Genomic DNA, 22,089 nt, shown 5'->3' on the forward strand with positions numbered 1-22,089 from the left:
AATTAATATCCCTCATATTGTTCATTTCTAGTGTATCAAAACACTACTGATTTTTGCATACCATTTACATTTTATTAGGTGGCGTGCTACTTTAAGAAAGACTTTACCCTTTTTTCTCTTTTTCTTTTCTTTTACTATTTCTTTCTGTCAGTATAGACTAAAGAATTCTTTTTAAATTCAATATTTTATAATCCATTACTTCTGTTTGTAAATCTACTTTTCCCACTGGGATTGCCTCTATCCTCTATCCTGAAGTTCTTAGAAGGCGGTCCTTGTACTGCTCGCCCAATTGGTGTGCAGATGGAGAGCTACAGAAAGGAGGAAGAGCCCACAATACTTCAGTCCCCACCAGGGTGGGCGGAGTCAATGTCCTGATAGCGAGTGGGACCTGGATTCACGCGCTGGGTCCCAGAGCAGTAGGGAATAGGAGGGCCACGCCCCCCCAGGAGGACAGCCAATCAGGATTCGAAGTGCTGGTTTCTCCATTGTGAAATGGCCTTTGAAAGTCCGAGTCTTGGGATTCTGATTAGAACAAGGGGAAGCTCAGTGTGTCTGGGGTCTGTTTTCAAGGCACTCTGGGTCCGTCTTTGTCTGGGTGGAAAGGTCATGGCCCCAAAGAAAGACGCAGTGCCTGCCCCGCCTCCCGCCGCAGCTCCGGCAGCCCCCGCAGCCCCCGCAGCCCCCGCAGCCCCCGCAGCCCCTGGCGCCCCTCCTATAGCTCCCAAGAGTGATCAGACGCCTGAAGAACTGGCGTTTTATGCTCCGAATTATTTATGTTTGACCATCTTTGGCATCATTTTATTCTTTCCTCTGGGACTTGTAGCTGCCTTCTTCAGCCATAAGGTAAAACAACACCCAATCCACGGTCCACTCTGCCTCTTGCATCTGCTCCTGTCCTGGGCCCTAGGGTAGGGATTTTCCCTCAATGATTGCAGGTCTCCAGCCCTTCCCCAACGGTGTCATAGGGCTGGGCTCAAACTCATACCTACTGTTCCATCCCTACAGACCACGAAGGCCAATGAAAAGAGCAACTGGGAAGAGGCTTACCTCAATTCAGGCCGAACTGGTTGGACTAGCGTATTCGCTATTCTTATTGGGCTAGGCCTCATTTATGGCTATGCCCTATTCATGTGAAGGCCAGGCCCAGCAACCCGGGAGTCCACCTGCCCAAGACCCACTCACCAAGACACTGACCAGCCAAATCAGCTGCTATGCAAGAAACTCAACTGCTAAGACATCCCCCAGCCAGGAAACGCGCGAGTCAAGGAATCCGCAAGCCCCGGGACACCGCCACCTGCCTGCACTATTTCAGCCCATATGGACTGCAGAGCTATCTTCACCCACCTTGGATTCCTCACTTTCCTGCCCTAGATTCCCCCAGCCCCTTGACACTGGGCTGCTCTTTCAGAGGAACAGGTATTTAAACCAATAAAATCGAAGGGAATTTTCTGGCATCGCCAGGAGCTGTGTGTGTGCTGCATTTCCCTGGGGCTCTGTGTTTTACAGATCATGTGAAAACCAGAATATCCTATTGGTGAGGCCTAGAGACATGGAATCCAGATGCCACCCTCACTTAAAAACCATAGATCCTTGAAACAAGGTCCTTTTCTTGATCCTGGTTCCTTTTCTGTAAAATAGGCATAATAATTGCCAATGTGAGGTTATATTTGGGAAAAAAAATTTAACAGGTACCAAGGATTGAATCCAGGATTTCATACCTGGGAAGCAGGCTCTCATCCACTGAGCTACATCCACTTGTTTCTTTTTAGGAGGTACTAGGATCTCATACTTGGGAACCAGGTGCTCAATCACTTGGGCACTTGACATTTGAATCACTATTTATTCTGTTTCCCCATTCAAGCTAGGATGATAGGCTTCTAGTCTCAGATCAGGGATGGAAAAACAGCTTTTAAGATTTAAAAGTCATACTCTCAGGGGAAGAATGGAAAGACTGCCAAAAATGAATAATAGATTTAGCAGAACTGATTAAGACCACCTCTCCCCAATCTCAAAAGGTAAATGGTCCCTTTCTCCTGAAAGAGGGGATGTGGAGAGAGATTAGATGCCATTTTACCCCTAATAAGGGTCCTGAAACCTGCCTCTCAGGAACGGGGGTGCTATCAGAGACCCTCAATACTGCCTGTATTCCCATGTCACAGATAAGGCCTAGGGATGCTCCAAGATCTCAAACATCTGCTGCATGGTGTGAAGGTCAAGAAATAATGGCCTCAGATATCCAAGTAAGGAATTATTTTTTAATGTAAGCATTTAGAGCTGTAATCTCTCAGCACTACCTTTGTTGCATCCCATACATTTTGGTGAGTTGTATTTTCATTATCATTTGCCTCAAGATATTCCTAAATTCCCTTGTGATTTCTTCTTTGGCCCACTGGTTGTTTAAGAGTGTGTTGTTTAATTCTGGTTGTTTAAGAGTGTGTTGTTTAATTTCCATGTATTTGTGAATTTTCCATTTCTCCTTCTGATGTAGATTTCTAGCTTCATTCCATTGTGGTTGTAGAAGACACTTTATATGGTTTCAATATTTTTTTATTTATTGAGACTTGTTTTGTGACTAACATATGGTCTACCTTGGACAACAATCCATGTGTGGTACAGAGGAATGTGTATTCTGCTGCTGTGGGATAAAGTATTCTATATATGTCTGTTAGGTCTGGATGATTTAGTGTGTCATTCAAGTCTTCCATTTCCTTATTAATCTTCTGACCAGACATTTTATCCATTATTTAAAGTGGTATACTGAATTTTCCTACTATTAATGTAGAATTGTCTATTTTTCCCTTCAAATCTGTCATTTGCTGCTATGGGCTTCTGATGTTACGTGCATATATATTTATAATTGCGATGTCTTCTTTATCCCTTTATCAATATATAAATTGACCTTCCTTTTCCCTCATCACTATTTGTTCGAGAAAATACGGCTCTTACTGGGACACGGAGAGTGACTGACCATAAGCAAAGAATTTATTTATTGAGAAGCTCTTCCAATGGAGAGGGTCTGAAGAGGGACTTCAGCCCCCTCCTGGAAGGGCGGGACTTGAATTTATACAGAACTTTCCTAGGTGGGGAAATGATAGTTAGTGGGAGGGGGGTTGAGGGTCTGAGTGAGGTAGTGGGAGAAGGGGTTGAGGGAGTCCATGGCTTCTTGGAATGCTGCAGGGGCAAATGTTTCTTTTGATCTGTAAGGTTTTAAAGGGTTTGTAAATAGTGAAGGTTTCTGTCTCTGTCTCACTCTGATATGCAGGTAGAAGTAGTAAAGATCTCCATCTCAGGGGTGGCAGACTTGGCCCAGTGGTTAGGGCGTCCGTCTACCACATGGGAGGTCCACAGTTCAAACCCTGGGCCTCCTTGCTCCGTGTGCAGCTGGCCCATGCACAGTGCTAATGCGTGCAAGGAGTGCCGTGCCACACAGGGGTATCCCCCACTTAGGGGAACCCCACGCACAAGGAGTGCACCCCGTAAGGAGAGCCGCCCAGCGTGAAAGAAAGTGCAGCCTGCCCAGGAATGGTGCTGCACACACGGAGAGCTGACACAACAAGATGACGCAACCAGAAGAAACACAGATTCCGGTGCCGCTGACAACAACAGAAGCGGACAAAGAAGACACAGCAAATAGACACAAAGAACAGACAACTGGGGTGGGAGGGGAAAGGGGAGAGAAATAAATAAATAAATAAATAAATCTTAAAAAAAAAAAAGATCTCCATCTCCCTCTGATATGCAGATGGTGAAGATCTCTATCTTCTATCTCCCTTTACTCCTGTCTCTACTGGGGTTCCTTTGTTTAACCTGTGGGAAAGTGCCACACGGGGGAGGGGTTTACCTTTTTCCCAGTGCATATCAGGGGAAACTGAGGTACAGCTTGCTAATTATTGCAAACCTCTAACACTATTTTTTACTTTAAGTCTATTTTATCTGATTTTTTTTCTGTTTTTTCCTTTTTAAGATTTATTTTATTTCTCCCCACTCCTCATTGTTTGCACTTGCTGCATCCATTTGTTGTGTGCTCATCTTCCTATTTTTTATTGGCCACTAGGAACCAAACCCAGCACCTCCCATGTGGGAAGGAGACACCTAATCTCTTGAGCTACCTCCACTCCCTGCTTTGTTGTGTCTCACTATGTTTTCCTCCTTGTGTCTTGTTGCATCATCTTGTTGCATCAGCTTGCACGCCAGCCCATTGCATCAGCTCACTGTCTTCCTTGTCTTCTTTCGGAGGCACTGGGAACTGAACATGGGACCTCCCATGTGGTAGGCTGGAGCTCAATTGCTTGAGCCACATCATATTAATATAACTATCCAAGCTCTCTTTTTGTTCCTACTTGCATGTTATATATTTTTTTCCAGACTTTCATTTTTGACCGACTTATGTCTTTGAATTTAAGGTGAGTCTCTTGTAAAGAGCATATTCTTTGATCATACTTTTTTTTTTCCAGGTATCAGGAGCCAGGAATTGAACCTGGGACCTTATATGTGGGAAGCCAGCACTCAACCACTGAGCCACATCAGTTTCCCTGAGTTGGATTATTCATTTGTTTTGCTTGTTTTTTGTTTTTTGTATTTTTTTCAGGAGGCACCAGGAACCGAACCCAGGGCCTCCAATGTGGTAAGCAGGCACTCAAACACTTGAGCCACATCCACTCCCTGGTTATACTTTTATCCATTCTGCCAATCTTTGCCTCTTCCCTGGAGAATTAAATCCATTTACATTTAAAATAACTACTTAGAATGCATTACTATCTTCTGCCATTTGCTATTTTGTCTTTGTCAGTCTTACATATTTTTGACCCTTAATTCTTCCATTAATGCCTATTTCCATATTTATTTTTTTATTTTTTCATTCCTTCTACATTTATTTGTTGTTTTTGTTGTTGTTGTTTTGTACTGTTTGGTTTTGAGTCCCTTCTTATTTGTTTCTGAATATATTTTTATGTATTTTCTTTGTGGTTACCATGGAGTTAAAATTCAACATCCTAAATCTATAGCATTCATATTTGATTTGATACCAACTTCAATAGCATACACATACACTGTTCCTATACCCCTCCGCCCCCCCACCTTTTTTGTACTTGTGACAAATTATATTTTTGTATGTTGTATGTTCAAAACCATATATTATTCATTGTTTTTTATGCATTTACATTTTAGCATCTGTAAGAATTAAGAAGTGGAATTACTTGCCAAATAATACACTACAGTAATAGTGATATTTATAGTTACCCAAAGGGTTATCTTTTCTGCAGGTTTTTTTTCATTATGCCACTTTGAACTGCTGTCTACTGTCCTTTCCTTTCAATCTGAAGAACTCCCTTTAGCATTGCTTGTGGGGCTGGTCTAGTGGTGATAAACTCCCTCAGATTTTCTTTATCTGAGAATGTCTTAATCTCATCTTCATTTTTTATATAAAATCACAACAGATATAAAATTTTTTGTTGTGTTGTTTTAGCACTTTAAGTATTTCAGTCCACTGCCTTCTTGCCTCCATGGTTTCTGATGAGAAATTAGCACTTAATCTTTTTTTTTTAAAGGTTTATTTTATTTATTTATTTCTCTCCCCTCCCCCCCCCCACCCCGGTTGTCTGTTCTCTGTGTCTATTTGCTGCATCTTCTTCTTTGTCTGCTTCTGTTGTTGTCAGCAGCACGGAAATCTGTGTTTCTTCTTGTTGCGTCATCTTGTTGTGTCAGCTCTCCGTGTGGGCGGCGCCATTCTTAGGCAGGCTGCACTTTCTTTCATGCTGGGCGGCTCTCCTTATGGGGCGCATTCCTTGAGCGTGGGGCTCCCCTATGCGGGGAACACCCCTGTGTGGCAGGGCACTCCTTGCGCACATCAGCACTGCGTGTGGGCCAGCTCCACACAGGTCACACGGACCTCCTATGTGGTAGACGGACGCCCTAACCACTGGGCCAAGTCCACTTCCCTATTCGGTATATAGACAAAAGAATTGAAAGCAGAAACTTGAACAGATATTTACCCACCGATGATCATAATATCATTATTCACACTTGCCAAAAGATGGAAGGAACCCAAGTGTCTATCAAACAATGAATGGATAAACAAAATGGGATATATACATACCATGGAATAAAAAGGAATGAAATCCTGATAATGTGACAAGGATAAGTCTTAAAGACATCATGTTGAGTGAAATAAGTTAGATGCAAAAGGACAAATATTTTATGATCTCACTGAAATGAGATAATTAGAACAACAAATTCATATAATCAGAAATTAGAATACAGGTTACCAGGTGCAGGGGAGAATGTATGGAATGCAGAGTTAATGTTTAAATGGTGTAGATTTCTGTTTGGGAGGTAATGGGAAGTTTTGGTAATGCCTAGTAGTGATGGTAGCACAACATTGTGAATGTGCTTGACACTACTGAATTGTATATTTGAATATGGTTAAAAGGGGAAATATTAGGGTTTATATGATTACAAAAAAAATTAAATTAAAAACCATATGGGGGGAGGGAAACGGACTTGGCCCAGTGGTTAGGGCGTTCGTCTACCACATAGGAGGTCCGCGGTTCAAACCCCGGGCCTCCTTGACCCGTGTGGAGCTGGCCCATGCGCAGTGCTGATGCGCGCAAGGAGTGCCGCGCCATGCAGGGGTGTCCCCTGTATAGGGGAGCCCCACGCGCAAGGAGTGCACCCGTAAGGAGAGCCACCCAGCGCGAAAGAAAGTGCAGCCTGCCCAGGAATGGCACTGCCCACACTTCCCGTGCCGCTGATGACAACAGAAGCGGACAAAGAAACAAGACGCAGCAAAAAGACACAGAGAACAGACAACCGGGGGAGGGGAGGGGAATTAAATAAATAAATAAATCTTTAAAAAAAAAAAAGCCATATGGGGAATGGATGTAGCTCAGTGGTTGAGCACTTGCTTCTCATGTACAAGGTCCTGGGTTCAATCTCCGTTACCTCCTAAAAAAATATATACGTGTGTGTGTGTTTATGTAGGACTACACAATACAAGCAATGAACTCTAAAGTATGGACTATAGTTAATAGAATAATTATTAAAAAATACTGGTGAGGAAACGGACTTTGGCCCAGCGGTTAGGGCGTCCGTCTACCATATGGGAGGTCCGCGGTTCAAACCCCGGGCCTCCTTGACCCGTGTGGAGCTGGCCATGCGCAGTGCTGATGCGCGCAAGGAGTGCCGTGCCACGCAAGGGTGTCCCCCGCGTGGGGGAGCCCCACGCGCAAGGAGTGCGCCCGTGAGGAAAGCCGCCCAGCGTGAAAAGAAAGTGCAGCCTGCCCAGGAATGGCGCCGCCCACACTTCCCGTGCCGCTGACGACAACAGAAGCGGACAAAGAAACAAGACGCAGCAAATAGACACCAAGAACAGACAACCAGGGGAGGGGGGGAAATTAAATAAATAAATAAATCTTTAAAAAAAAAAAAAAATACTGGTGAGCTAGCAAAATGGCAGACTGGCTCACACAGCTGCAAGATGCCATGAACTCTTGCAGATGGGTTTTGTAATGCCATCAGAGTGTTGCAGTAGTGTGGTCCTCCTGCCTCTTTTAGTAATATTCAGACAGCAATTAACAAAGATCAGCCACCAAATCCTAAATAAGAGTATGCCCAGCTTTTTGCAGCACTGATTGCATGAACAGCAAAAGATATTGCCGTTTTGATAGATTCCTTACCTAGTGAAGAATCTACAGCTACTTTACAGGCTTCTAGCTTGTATAAGCTCGAAGAAGAAAACCATAAAGCAGCTACACGTCTGGAGAATGTTTTTATGGAGGGGATATGCTTCTGGAAAAGATACAAAGCGTACTTGCTGATACTGTGCAAGCACAGCTGAAAATAAGAAGTGGTACCCATAGCCAATCTTTTCCAGATTCATAGTGCCATTGAATATGAAGTGGCTGAGGAGAAAAAAAAAACTATTTCAATGCAACTAAGAATTCTGCATCGAATTCAAATGTAAGCCTTACCAACATTTTGTAAGCCCTACAGAAACATTAAGTACTATGATGTATTACCTTTTTAACTATTATTAATAGTGTTCTATTTTCACTCTTGAAAATAAGCTAGTAAAATTGCAATTGAACCAGTTTTAAACCATCATTATACCATCATTTCTTACTTTCTGAATGAACTAATTTAAGCAGTTATTGTATTCATATTCATATTACAATTAAACAGATATGCTGTAAAATTCTATTATGGAAAAAAAATTACTTCATCAATTGTACCAAAATGTTAATAATAGGGAAAATTGAGTGTGTGAGCTGGTAGTCTGGGAACTGTATTTTCTGCACGAGTCTTCTGTAAACCTACAACTCTCAAATTAAAAAAAAATTAGCATGCATAAAAGTGCATAAGTCATATGTTTACACTAATGAACTTTCACAAACACACTCATGTAATCAGTACATGAAACAAAACACAGACCATTTTTGGTACCCCAGAAAACTTCTGTGCCCTCTTCCAGTCACTTCCCTACAAAAGATAATCTCTACCTTGATGATCTCCTTTTTAAATACTATCTGGTGGGCCATATGAAGGACTGGGAAATTTACAATTGTGATCCTCCTGCTGATGGGTATTTAATGGGTATTGCTATATTTTGGTTGCCACAAAAATGCTGCCAAGAACATCCCTGCCCATGCTTCTCTATACACATGAGCAAATATTACTCTAGAGTCGAAGTAGGAGTGCAGGGTTGAAGGGTTAAGGGAATTCTACATTGGGAGGACTACAACCATGATGACTTCTCCAAAGGCCTCTCCAAGTCACACTACCAAACTCATTGTCTGAGAGAACCATTGCCTGTCTTCCGCCAGCACGTGACAGCATCAATCCTATGAAGTTTTGCTCACCAGATAGATGAGAAATGATAGCTCTTTATTGCTTGAATTTACATTTCCCTGATAAGTAGCAATTTTGAGCATCTTTTAAAAACGTGCATTAGTCCTTTGTGCTTCTCTTAAGTCATTTGTGCTTTCTGGTGTGGATTGAATTGTGTCTTGGTCTGCATTCTGGTGGCTGTGGACCCACTGTAAATAAAATCTCTTCAAAATGTTATTTCAGTTAAGGTGTGGCCCAACTAAATCAGGTCGGGCTTTAATCTGGATTACTGGAAACCTTTATAAGCAGGGTGGAAGTCAGACAGAGAGAAATACGGAGCAGCAGGGAGTCGGAGGTCAAGAGAACCCAGAGGTCAAGAGAACCCAGAATAGAAAGAAGACAGCTGCTACGTGCATTACCATGGGACAGAAAAGCAAGGACCAAGTGTCGCCTGCAGCCTGCCCCAGAATGCCATAGTCTTTGAGGAAAAAGCATTGTTTTGTAGACACCTCAAGTTTGGACTTCTCCTAGGTTCAAACCTGTGAGCCAATAAATTCCTGTTGCATAAGCCAACCCATCAACTGGTATTTGTTTTTGCATCTAGGAAACCAAAACAATACCCTCTGCCCATTTTTTATGGTTGTTTTCCTTTTTATTATAGATTTATAAGCATTTTTTATGCATTGGAAATTAATCCTTTTTCTGTTAAATGTGTTGCAAAAATTTTTTTATTATTAATAGAGAAATAGGTTTACAGAAAAATCATGCATAAAAAGCAGTTTCCATATACCTCCCCTAAGAATAACACCTTGCATTAGTGTGGTGCATTTGTTACAATTGATGAAAGAAGATTATTATAATTGTACTATTTACTAGAGTCTACTAGGACTCACTGTGTTGTACAGTCCTACTTCTTAAAAAATATTTATTATAGTAACATATATATATACAATTGAATATATGTTTCTCATGTATTTCAACATTGTTTATACTGTAATCTTTCACAAAAATGTTTTAATTCTTGTGAAGTGAAATTCATCTAAATTTACCTTTATGCCTTCTGAGTTTTATATTTTTTATTTAGGAAAACTTAAAATCATTTTTCTATATTTTCTCCCAACATTTTATGAATTATTTTTAGTCATTTTTTTTAATCCATCAAGACTATATCGACTTATTTTTGTATTGTATGCACTGATGATCTAATTCTATTTTGCCAATTGGGTATCCTATCAATAAAACAACATTAATATGTTCCTCCCTTCCCCCTGATTTAAAATGCCATTTTTACCATATACAAAATTCCCATATAAATGTGTGTGGTTGTTCCTTGACTTTATTTCTGAGCCAAAATCAATTTTTAATTACTCTAGTTTTATAGTCTTATTTAACATTCAGTTGGCCACATCCTCCTTCATTGTTATTTTTCAAAAATATCTTGGCAATTTTCATGCTTTTCTTTTATAGATAACTCTAGAACCTGCTTGCCATGTCCTATTTTTAAAATCTGTTCTGAAATTGATTGTATTACAATGAATTTAATTATCAGTTTGAGTAGGTTTAGCACCTTTATGGTAACCCTTCCTATCCATAAACATGGTATATCACAGGGCATGCACATCTTTGCACATCTATTACATAATCTAAGTATTATAGGATCAGGAGAACATTCTAATGTTAATATTTTGTCTGACCTTCTAGTTGAACATTTTTGTTTTAATAATATGTCATTTCATATGCTTGGATTTTTTCTATGTGAAACTTTAATTATTTCTAAACAATTTTAATACTTCATTTCATATCTTCTTTAGGTTTCTTGGTTAAATATTCTGGAACAATATGGACTGGTATTAGTAGTATCAGGCATCCTTATCTCATTTCTAACTTTTGATGGAATGATTCTAATGTTTTAACATTAAATCACATGGTTGAGGTATTAATAGGTTTCTGATAAAATTCCATCCAGTTGAGTATGTTTTCTGCTAGTCCAAGCTTGCCAAGATTTTTTTTTTATTTTAAATTTTTAAAATTAGGACTCTGTGTTGAAGTATATGAAGTGATTTTCCACATCTATTAAAATTATCATATGGAATTTTAATTCACTACAAATTTCTTCATCATGAACCATCCTTATACTCCTGGGAAAACCTAACTGGGTCATAATCTATTATACATATGTTGAATTTTGCCTGCTGATTTTTTTCTCACTGTTTTACAAGTTTATTTCTGAGTTGCAAAGATATTGTCCCTTCCCCATGTTTTTAGAATTTCCTGTATTCCCCTATTCAATCTTGGCTGCCACAACTAGACAGACAGAAAGCGCAAGGACCTTTTTCTTCCATCTGTAGTGGAAACTTTAGCAACAGACATTAACTGCTCCAGGTCTGTCAGAGACGCATTACATATTTTTTAATTGAGGTGAAATTCACATAGCATAAAATTAACCATTTTAAAGTGTAGAATTCAGTGGCATTTAGTAATTCACAGTGTTACACATCACCGCCTCCATCTAGTTCCAAAACATTTTTATCATCCCAAGAGAAAACACTTTACCCATTAAGCAGTCACTCCCTACTTCCCCTTGACCCAGGTCCTGACAACCCCTAATCTGCCTTTTGTCTCTATGGATTTACCTATTCTGAACATTTCAAATAAATGGAGCTGTTTGCTTATATTTTATTTTGCTTCTATAATTATAACCTGGCCTATAATTCTACTCTACTCCTATGTATTACTCAAAAAAAAAAAAAAAAGGGAGGGAGGGAGTTAGGGAGTGGTGGAAGGAAGCAATTACAAAGATGCACGAGAAAACTTTTTTGGGTGATGGATATGTTCATTTTCTTGATTGTGGTCATGATTTCATGACTATATATATTTCAAAGCTTCTCAAATTGTACATTTTAAATATGTGCAGTCTTACTGGAACACAGCCACATCCATTTGTTTACAAAAAACAAAAACAAAAACGAATAATAAAAGGGTACACCTACAGCCAAACATATCAAAAATCACATAAATATGCATGATCTAAACACACAAGTTATAAGATAGAGATTTTCAGAATGTGTTTTTTTAAAAAGACCCAACTATATGTTGGCTACAAGGACCCAGTTTAAATGTAGTGTCATATGTAAGATGAAAGTAAATTAATGAGGGGAGAGGAATATACTCAATACAAATACTTATCAAAATAATGATGGGGTGGTTAAATTATCATAAGACAAAGTAGATATCAGAATAAAGATAATTAATGGGTAAAATGAGACATTAAACAATGATAAGAAGGACAAATCACCAAGAAGATACAACAATTCTAATTGTGTGGGTATCTAACAACAAAAATTCAAAATACACAAGGTAAAACCTGATGAAACAGAAATCCACAGTTGTATTTGGAGACTTCAACACTTCTTTCTCAATAATCAATTGAACAAGTAGAAAACCAGCAAAGATTTAGAAAAACCAAATACCATCAACCAATTGGATCTAATTGCCATTTGCAGAACACTCTACCCAACAAAAACTTCTTTTCAAGTGCACATAGAAATTCACCAAGACAGATCATATCCTCAGTAATAAAACAAGCTTTAATAAATGTAAAAGAATTGAAATCACACAAAGCGAATTATCTGACTATGATAGGCAGAATTCTAACATGCCTCCCAAGATTACTGTCATCTAGTGTACCTACCCTGTATAATTCCTGAGACTAGGAATATGATGGGATTATCCTTCCTGTGGTTAGGTTACATTATATAGCCCAGCTGATTTAAGAAAAGGAGATTTTCGCAGTGGGCTTGACCTACACACATAAGGCCTTTAAATTTGGGTGTAGAGGACAGAGAAAGAGACTCAAAGTATGAGAGGGAGTTCAATGTGAGGGAGTGTCTCCTCTGTTGGCTCTGAAGATGGAGAGGACCACATGGCAAGGAAGGCAAGCAGCCTTCAGGAGCTGACAGCAGCCCCTGGCTGACAGCCAGCAAGGACAAGTGAACCTCAGTCCCACAACCACCTGAGCCTGGATGAAGATCCAGAGCTCCAATGAGAACACAGCTTGGCAGACACAGTGATTTCAGCCTCGTGAGAACTGGAGCAGAGAATTCACCCACACCATTTCCAGACTTCTAACCTACAGACCTGTGTGATAATAAATGGGTGCTGTTTTCAGTTACTGTTCATGGTAATTTGCACACAGTAGTAGAAATCTAATATAATGACCATAGTAAAAGTAAACTAGAAATCAATAATGGAAACATAACAGGAAAATCTCAAACACTTTCGAAATAAACAATGCAAGTCTAAATAATTCACAGATCAAGGGAAATTTTTTTTTCCTTTCTTTTTTTTTTTTTTTTTTTTTTTTGACGTACTGGGCCCCGAAGATTGAACCAGGGACCTCGTATGTGGGAAGCTGACACTTGACCACTGAGCCACATCAGCTTCCCTGACTTGGTTTTTTCTTTTGTTTTGCTTGTTGTTCGTTTTTGTTTTATTGGTTTTTTTTTTTCAGGAGGAACCAGGAACCAAACCCAGGACCTCCCATGTGGGAAGCAGGAGGTCAACCGCTTGAGCCACATTGGCTCCCTAGAAAGTATTTTTAATTGATCAAGAATGAAAACATAACATGTCAAAATGTGTGGGAGGCAGATAAGCAGTATGGCTTCTAAGGTTTATGTTAGAAAATAAGAGGCATTTCCAATAAATAATCTAAACTTTCAACTTAAACTAGAAAAATAAGAGCAAAACAAGTCCAAAGAAAGCAGAACGAAGAAAAAATAAGAACCAAAATCAATGGAATTGAAAAATGAAAAACAACAGAGAAAATCAATGAATCCAAAAGCTGGTTATTTGAAAGTATCAATAAAATTGATAAAACCTCTAGGAAGACTGAGCAAATAAAGAAGACAAATTACTACTATAAGAAATGAAGGGGAAAGAATTTTTTAAAAAAGAAAAGGAGAGCATATCAGTGCAAAATCCACAGACGAGAAAATAAGGAACTACCACAAACAATGTAGGTAAATTGAATCCATTCTTCAGAAATAAAAATTACCAAAACATCCAAAATGAAACAGATGGCTTGAATAATTTTATATCTATTAAAGAAATTTATTTGATAACTAAAAACCTTCTGATAAAGAAACCCGCAGATGGCGTCTATGGTAAATTATACCTAACAAATAACACCATTTCTACACAGTCTCTTCCAGAAAATAGGAGAGAGGAACATTTCCCAATTCATTTTATGAGGACACCACTATCCTGATACCAACATGGGATAACGATTGTGTACAGAATACATTGATCTCTCATGAATATAGGCTCAAAAATTCTCAATGAAATATTAGCAAATCAAAACCAGCAGTGTATAAAAAGAACACATCACCACCAAGTGGGATTTACCCAAAAATGCAAAGCAGTTAATATTAGAAAATCAATGCAATCTACTACATGAACCGTACAAAAAGGAAACCACATGATCGTATCAATTGGTGCAGAAAAAGCATTTGAGAAATGCAAGAGCCATTCACAGTAAAAACTCTCAGCAAACTAGGAATAAAAAGGAACTTCCTCAATTATTACCAAAATCCTAGCAAGATTTTTGTAGATATACCCAAGCATATTCTAAAATTTATATGGAAAGGCATAGAAACTTGAATAGCTAAATCAATTTGGAAAAGGAAAAATAAACTTGGAGGACTCTCTACCCACTTTTAAGAATTACTTTAAAGCTATTATATAATAATCAGACTGTGGTAGTGGCAAGGGGATAAACACCCAGACCAACAGAATAGAAAAAGGAATACAGAAATAGACCCATATAATATGGCCAATTTATTTTTTAAAATAAGTGCCAAGGCTATTTATTGGAGAAAGTACAGTCATTTTAATGAACGGTGTTGGAAAAACTGAACGTTTGCCCCCAAAAATCTCATACCTTCCAACCTTACACAAATATTAACTCAAAGTGGATCATTACTCTAATTGTAAAACTATTAAAAAAAAACTTAGAATAAAACATATGAGAAAAATCTTCCTATCGGGGTTAAGCAAAGAATTCTTATAAGTGATATAGCAAAAGCATAATCCTTAAAAGAAAAAGTAACTTGGACTTCATCAACATTAAAAACTTTTGCTCGCACAGAAAAAAAATAAAAGATAAAAACAGAAGGGAGGAAATATTTGCAAATCACATATCTGACTTGTATCCAGAATACATAAAGGACTCTCAAACTCAGATGTAATAAAAACAACCCAGTAAAAAAGGGGGCAAAAGACTTCAACTGACACCCAAGAGGTTGTACAGATGGCAAGTAAGTACATGAAAAGATGTTAAGCCTCACTAAGATCGCGCTCCACTGCTGAAGAACCTGACTCCACGCTCAAGCTGCCTAAAGTAACCGAAGACTTTCCAGCCACGTCTCTCCAGCAGCCACTTAGGCTTTTCCCAGTGCGCTCAAGAGGCGCTTTTAAGCAAAGAAGTGCAGAGCAGTGAAGCACCAGTTCCAAACCCGCTCTGAAGGTGGAGCCAGGGATTCCGGAATGGACCAATGACCAGTGAGGGTAAGAAGGGCGGCCCTATACCGCACCAATCAGCAGCCAGGCTAGTGTCGGCTTCCCTGTCCCCTAACACACACTCTCCAATCAGCGGATAGAAGTCCGACAGGTTGGGAGGCTGGGCGTGCCCGGTCTCCATGGTAACCCGGGTAGGTTGTGAGCCCGGGAGAGGTTCTTTGCCCGCGAACCAGGCGCCTGAATGCCGGTATTTCAGAAAGGCAGGGAGGGAGTTTATGGGGGATAGGGTGTACGGGAGAGAGGGCTAGAGGAGGCAGGAAGACAATGATGGGGCAAGAAGGTGTTATAAGTGGACAGAGAAGTTCAAAGGGCAGCTCGTTTCAGAGGGAAAGAGAAGGTGTTAGAAGAAACAGCAGAGGGTGGTAAGAGAGACAAGAAAGAGGCTATGGATGGACAAAGGAGTTAGAATTTATAGATGGTCTAAGAAGGTCTGAGAGGAGCTCAGTGAGGGATTATGGGGAGAAAGGAATTTATGAGTAAACAGAAAACGCTTATAAAGGAAACATGAAGGATTCATAGGAGCAAAGTGAGGGATGTTAAAAAAGAACTGTGAGAGGGCTATTGTAGACACTAGGAATTGTGTAGGGTGACAGATTTATAAGGGGACAGTTAAGGTGTTACAGATGAAAAGTGAGAATGTTAAAGTGTTCAATAAGGCTTCTATTAGAGTATTTTATAGAGGCAAAGAGAAGGCTGATTTGGAGGGACAATGAAGATATTATAGGAACAAAGTGTTACAGGGAGTCAGTTGAGGTTTCCGGGGAGCCAAGTAAGAGTCATCAGGGTCAGTAAGGGTTTTTGTAGGGGACCGCAGAAGTTATATAGGGGCCAAGTGAGGAATGTTGTAGGGAATCAGTGAGGCAGGTATAGGGGACAGGTATAGGAAGTTATAGGGGACAGGAAGAGATTATAGGGGGCGGCAGGGAGTTATATGGCACTGGGAGGCCGTATAGGGGATGGAAAGTGGGTTAGGGGGGAAAGGAGTTACAGGGGGAAAGGCAGGGCTTAAAGGGGATGGGGAAGTGTTAGAAGGGACAGGATGGAGGTTAGAGGAAGCCATTGAGAATTTTAAAGGGGGGGGGTCAATGAATGTTGTATAGAAACCAAGGAGAAATGTATTAGAGTGAAAAGGTGAAAAGAGGTTACCAGCAGGGACAGTAGAGTCCAGAGGGCATACTGAGCTATCATCCACTCCCCGCCCCCAGGTGTTTGAGATTCTACGTATCAATCAACCCAAGGACTACATGTGCCTGTCCATCCTGGCCTTCTTTCTGTGTTTTCCCATAGGCATTATAGCCTTGATCTTCTCTATCCAGGTGGGAATCTATGACATGCCAATCCTAACCCTTCCTCTCCATCCTGGCCCTGACTCTGATTCAACTCCTTCCCTGTTCTCCCTCCTGTGCCAGAAACCCATTACCTCTGACCAACAGTATCGCTTCCTGTGGGTTTGGGCCCCCACCCTGGATCCTTATAGTCCTCCAGCTCATCCCTATCCTGAAACTCTTGTAAGCCCATCTTGCACTGTTCTTCCTCTCCCCTCAAACACAGACTAGACACAGCAACAAGTGGAATGACCGGGCCTTGGCAGCTAAGACCTCCAAACAAGCCTACTACATCGCCATCACGGGCATTGTTTTGGGCATCATCATCCTGATCTTCCTCATTTTCATCCTAATGGATTTACTTTCACGATAACCCCCTCCCCAGCCCATGAACAGACCACCAAATATATACAACAGTGTTACTCAGTCTGGCTCAAAGCATCCATCTGGGCCAAATGTGACTGCTGCCCCGCAATGCCTGCAATGCCTAGTGTGGCCAGCCTAGCCAATAACATGAGGTGGTTGATGAGGGAAGGAAGTGGGAGCTCAGGCAGTCTATTGACCCAGAACTCAAGACCAACTCTGGGACCCTGCCAAGGCATGGGGGCTATGGAAGAGGCACTGTTTCTGCAGAGCAGCTCCTACCTCTGCCCACATTCATGCATCCTCTCCACTAATTTATGCCTATCAAGGTCTTACTGAGCTGCATGACTCTGGGGACAAAGCAGTGACCACTTCAGATTCAACCCTATTCCCTCAGAATTTATAAACCCAGGTGGGAGATTGGCATATCACCAGACAGTGACAGTTAAGAGTGGTCCAGTCAGTAATAGGGAAGTTGTAGGGAGGCTGTAAAAGAGCACACCTAATCGGGGTAATGGTGGTCTACCAGAAATCCAGGGAAGCCAGCAGCTGTCAGTGGACTGGATAGAATTCTGGTCAGGTTTTGATTGTTGAGAGCCTTTATAACAGGTATAGATCCCTACTCCCCACCAAAGCTTGTGATTATTCATCGATTAACAAACACTTTCTGAGGCTCTACTATGTACTGGACAATGTAGTAGGTGCTAGGAATACAGCACAGCACCATAAATAAGGTCCTTTTTCTGATGGAGCTTGCATTCCATCACATAAATACACATAAATAAATGAGATAATTACAGTGAGTGATAAATACTAAGGAGAAAAATAAAACAGGGTAATGAACTAAAAGGTATACCAGTACTGCTCCATTAACTGATTGTTAAAAATCTGCAACAAGATAAATGCAGAAATTGCCATTAAATATTTTAAAACTTACAGCGATTTAACATTGCCATGACATCCAAATATTTGATCAATAGACTTGTCTCGTTGAACAGAGTAGAGACCAAAAGTATTGATCCATGATGGATTGAAGATATCAAAAAAGTGATCCTTCACCACAACGACAAATTGTTTGGGAAGCACTAGGCTAGAGGAAAATGTGGTCTGGAAGGAATATTAGTTAGGATCATGCTAGCTGTTATAACAAATAAATTACCATTTCAGTAGCTTACAAAATAGTTTACTTCTCACTCATGCAACCTGCCAATATGGACATTTCTGGTGGTCTTCACAGTAATTCAGGGATCCAGGCTCCTGCCACCTGGTGAATCAGCCATTCTCTAAGGACTCAGATTCCTTTGAATTTAGGCAGAAGAAGAGAGAATGGAGGATCCCCACCTGTTTTTATAAAGCCTTGTCCCTAAAGTGATATACATCACTTCTGCTCACAGTCCATTGAACAGAACTAGTCTTGTGGCCTCAACTGGATGCAAGGGTCTCTGGAAAATTTAGTCCCTGACTGGGCAGCCAATAGACAGGTAGCTGGTCCCGTTGTAGAAGACATCTCTGAGCATTCTTTTTTTTTTTTTTTTTTTGCAGGGGTGTGCACCAGGGGTCAGGGATTGAACCCGGACCCCATATGTGGAAAGCTGGCACTCAACCACTGAGCCACATTGGCTTCCCTGAGTTGGTTTTTTTGTTTGTTTTGCTTGTTGTTTGTTTTGTTTTTTCAGGACGCACCAGGAACCGAACCCAGGACCTCCCATGTGAGAGGAAGGTGCTCAACCTCTTGAACCACATCCACTCCCTCTGAGGAATTCTTTAAGCTGAAATCTGGAGGCAAAAGTGAAAGAACTATTCAAAGAACTGGGGAACGGCAAAGGGAAAGACCCTGAAGCTAGAGAGTCAAGGAACAGAAAGGAGACCAGCTTGGCAGTAAATAATGTCACGCATATCCCACTCTCCTAAATGGGTCACTGTTTAGGTCTTCTCCTTCCTATAAGAACCCTTGTAGGCCATCAACAGATGAAAGGATAATTATTTGGCCAGAAAAAGGAATGAAGTTCTGATGCATGCTACAACATGGATGAACCTTGAGGACATCATGTTGAGTGAAGTAAGCCAGACATAAAAGGACAAATATTGCATGATCTCACTGATATGAAAGAATTAGAGGGAAACGGACTTTGGCCCAGTGGTTAGGGCGTCCGTCTACCACATGGGAGGTCCGCGGTTCAAACCCCGGGCCTCCTTGACCCGTGTGGAGCTGGCCCATGCGCAGTGCTGATGCGCGAAAGGAGTGCCGTGCCACGCAGGGGTGTCCCCCGCGTAGGGAGCCCCACGCGCAAGGAGTGCGCCCCGTAAGGAGAGCCGCCCAGCGCGAAGGAAGGAGCAGCCTGTGGAGGAATGGCGCCACCCACACTTCCTGTGCCGCTGACGACAACAGAAGCGGACAAAGAAACAAGACGCAGCAAAAAGACACAGAAAACAGACAACCGGGGGAGGGGAGGGGAATTAAATAAATAAAAATAAATCTTTAAAAAAAAAAAAGAATTAGAATATGCAAATGCATCAAAAACTAGAATACATGTTACCAGGGGCTGGGTGTGGGTGGGAAATGGCAATTTAATATTTAATTGGTATGTAGTTTCTATCTGGGGTGATAGAAAAGTTGTAGCAATAGATGACAATGATGGAGGCACAACTTTGTGAATGTAATTAAGACAAGTTGTATATTTAAAAGTGAATAAAATTAAAAATTTTAGGTTGTATATGTTACTCAAAAAAACAAACAAACAAAAAACCCATAGAACTATACAACACAAAGAGTGAACCCTATTGGAAACTTTAGGCTATAGCTAATAGTATAATTATAGAAATAATGCTTCATCAGTTGTAATAAAGGTACCAAACTGATGTAAAATGTTAATAGGGAAAACTGTACATAAGAGGGGAAATATGAGAATTCTGTACTTTCTGTATGATTTTCCTATAAACACACAACTATTCTAATAAATTTGGGGAGAAAAAAAGAAACCTTGTAGGTACTGATGAAAATCCCAACTATGATCCCCAACTCTCTTGAAGGGAAAATGCAGCACTTCGTCTTCACTTTCATCTGACCATACTCACAGGAATACTTGGCAGACATACAGCAGCCCACCTTTAGGATGTCCCAGCTCCTCCACGCCTGGCTCTGTGCTGGGTGATGCTAGGGACAAAACAGTGACCAAGACAGATCCCACTGTTGCTCGCAGGAAACTCACAGTGCAGTGAAGCAGTCTCACCACCAGACAGGACTGTTGGTTGATCTGTCGTTCCTTCGTTCATTCAACAAATATTTATTGTCTATCTATTGTTGTATCAAACAGGGGTATAGGCACTGGGAACACATGAGTGAACAAAACAGACAGAAAGTCCTGTCCTCATGGATCTCACATTCTGGTGGAGTATGAAAGGCAAGAAACACAAATAAGTAAATGACATAATCAGTGAAAATATGAGGAATGCTGAGGGGATAACATAAAGCAGTGACAGTGTTGGATATGGGTAAGTGTTTGCAGTTTTAAATAGGAGCAGGTGTTGTCCCACTGAGAATATGGCCTTTGAGCAAAGTCTTGCAGGACTTAAGGGAAGAAGTCAGGCAGCTGTGGAGAGGAAAGGATTCCTGGCAGAGGGAACTGCTAATACCAAGGCCTAGAGGCAAAAGCATGTCTGATTATTTCTGAGATATAGTAAGGAGGCCAGTGTGGCTAAAGTGACATGAGCAAGGCGGGGATAGATAGAGATGAAATCAGGCAGGTGTTAGAAGGCCAGCTTGTAGAAGGCTGACTTTCACTTAGTGATATGAATAGACATTGAATAGATGAGCCACAAGGGCTGACCCAGGCTCTCCATGGCTGCACATGGGAAACAGACTAGGTACAGGGGTGGGGAGGAGAGAGCATAGAGACCAGGAAGACTGCTGCGATATTCCAGGCAGGAGCTGATAGAAGATCACACCAGGGTGGGGGAAGTGGCAGGAGAAAAACTCTGGATGAATTCTGAAGGTAGAGTAAATAGGATTTGCTGATGAGTGCTATGGAAGTAAGAGAAAGAGGGGGTTTGGGCCTCAGGAGCTGGAAGGACAGAGTTGCCTCTGTCTGAGATTGGTAAGCAGAGAGGATCAAGTCTGGAAAGGTACAGGCAGTGACTATTAGAAGGTTTGGGAACCATAAGCTGACTCAGAGGTTGGTTCTGCTGTGGGAAAATTATCCTGCCTGAGCCAATGAATCTTAAAGGAAAGAGAAGTTGAAGGACTCACCCAAGGTCACCCAGCTTTCCACCTTCCAGGCCTTTCCTTCTGGACTCTCAACTGGCCCAGATGACCTGTCTGTCCATCTGGAGATTGGCTTCCGGGAAAACACTCTCCCTTGGTTCTCTTCCCACCTGCTCAGCTCATTCACGGTCTTCTTTGCAAGTCCATCCTCTTCTGTACCGTGACACCTTCAGCAACAGAGGACAACCCAGAACTCAAGCAGTGTTGGGCCCAGACACCTTCATAACAAGAGGACCCCAAAACTCAGACACCTCCAGAACAAGAAACCCTCGAAAACAGATGGATACCACAGAATTCAGGCACCTCTAAACCCCGGTAACTGCAGAGGAACCCAGTACTCAGGACCCTCTGGACCTTGACACCTGAATAAAACAGGGATCAACTCAGGCACCTCCGGACTCCAATGCCCTTATAACCAGAAGACGACTCTGAAATTCAGTCTGCTCCAGACACCTCCAACATCCTCCACCCGGCCCTGCTCTCTGAAGTCCTAAACCCAGAACTCCTGGAAAGCAGTTACGCCAGGAGGAGCCTGGTTATTTTCAGGCAGGACTGAGAACGAGGTGGGGGCGAATCAACGGAAAAGCCACACCCCCGAGGGGCCCTTAGCCAATCAGGATACTGGGCGGAGCCCCACGCCTGGCGGGATGGGCAGAAGCTCCTGGAGCAGCTGTGTTGAAGCAGGCGGCACCTTCTAGATCACTTTTATCACCTACCATGAATGCACAATTGCTAGACACC

General features: G+C 41.4%; 1 protein-coding gene and 1 non-coding gene across 2 annotated transcripts; one reads left to right on the forward strand and one right to left on the reverse strand.

Annotated features, from left to right (window-relative positions):
* The first annotated feature begins 542 nt into the window (after nucleotides 1–542).
* PMIS2 (PMIS2 transmembrane protein) lies at nucleotides 543–1,463 on the forward strand. Its single transcript, XM_058279251.2, has 2 exons — nucleotides 543–843; nucleotides 1,006–1,463. The coding sequence occupies exons 1-2, from the start codon at nucleotides 607–609 to the stop codon at nucleotides 1,132–1,134; spliced, it is 366 nt and encodes a 121-aa protein (XP_058135234.1). The 5' UTR covers nucleotides 543–606; the 3' UTR covers nucleotides 1,135–1,463.
* A 9,629-nt stretch (nucleotides 1,464–11,092) lies between these two features.
* On the reverse strand, nucleotides 11,093–11,220 carry LOC111761877 (small nucleolar RNA SNORA31). Its single transcript, XR_002795112.1, has one exon. It is a non-coding gene; the product is annotated as a small nucleolar RNA SNORA31 (small nucleolar RNA).
* Nucleotides 11,221–22,089: the final 10,869 nt, after the last annotated feature.

Source organism: Dasypus novemcinctus, chromosome 18 (genome assembly GCF_030445035.2).
Source record: "Dasypus novemcinctus isolate mDasNov1 chromosome 18, mDasNov1.1.hap2, whole genome shotgun sequence".
Classification (NCBI taxonomy): Eukaryota; Metazoa; Chordata; class Mammalia; order Cingulata; family Dasypodidae; genus Dasypus; species Dasypus novemcinctus.

What these genes read in the sequence shown, in the direction of transcription:
- PMIS2 (XM_058279251.2), top strand. Translation starts at nt 607, where the DNA reads ATGGCCCCAAAGAAAGACGCAGTGCCTGCCCCGCCTCCCGCCGCAGCT. An exon ending in CTGCCTTCTTCAGCCATAAG is followed by an intron (nt 844 to 1,005) that starts GTAAAACAACAC and finishes CCATCCCTACAG; the next exon opens with ACCACGAAGGCCAATGAAAA.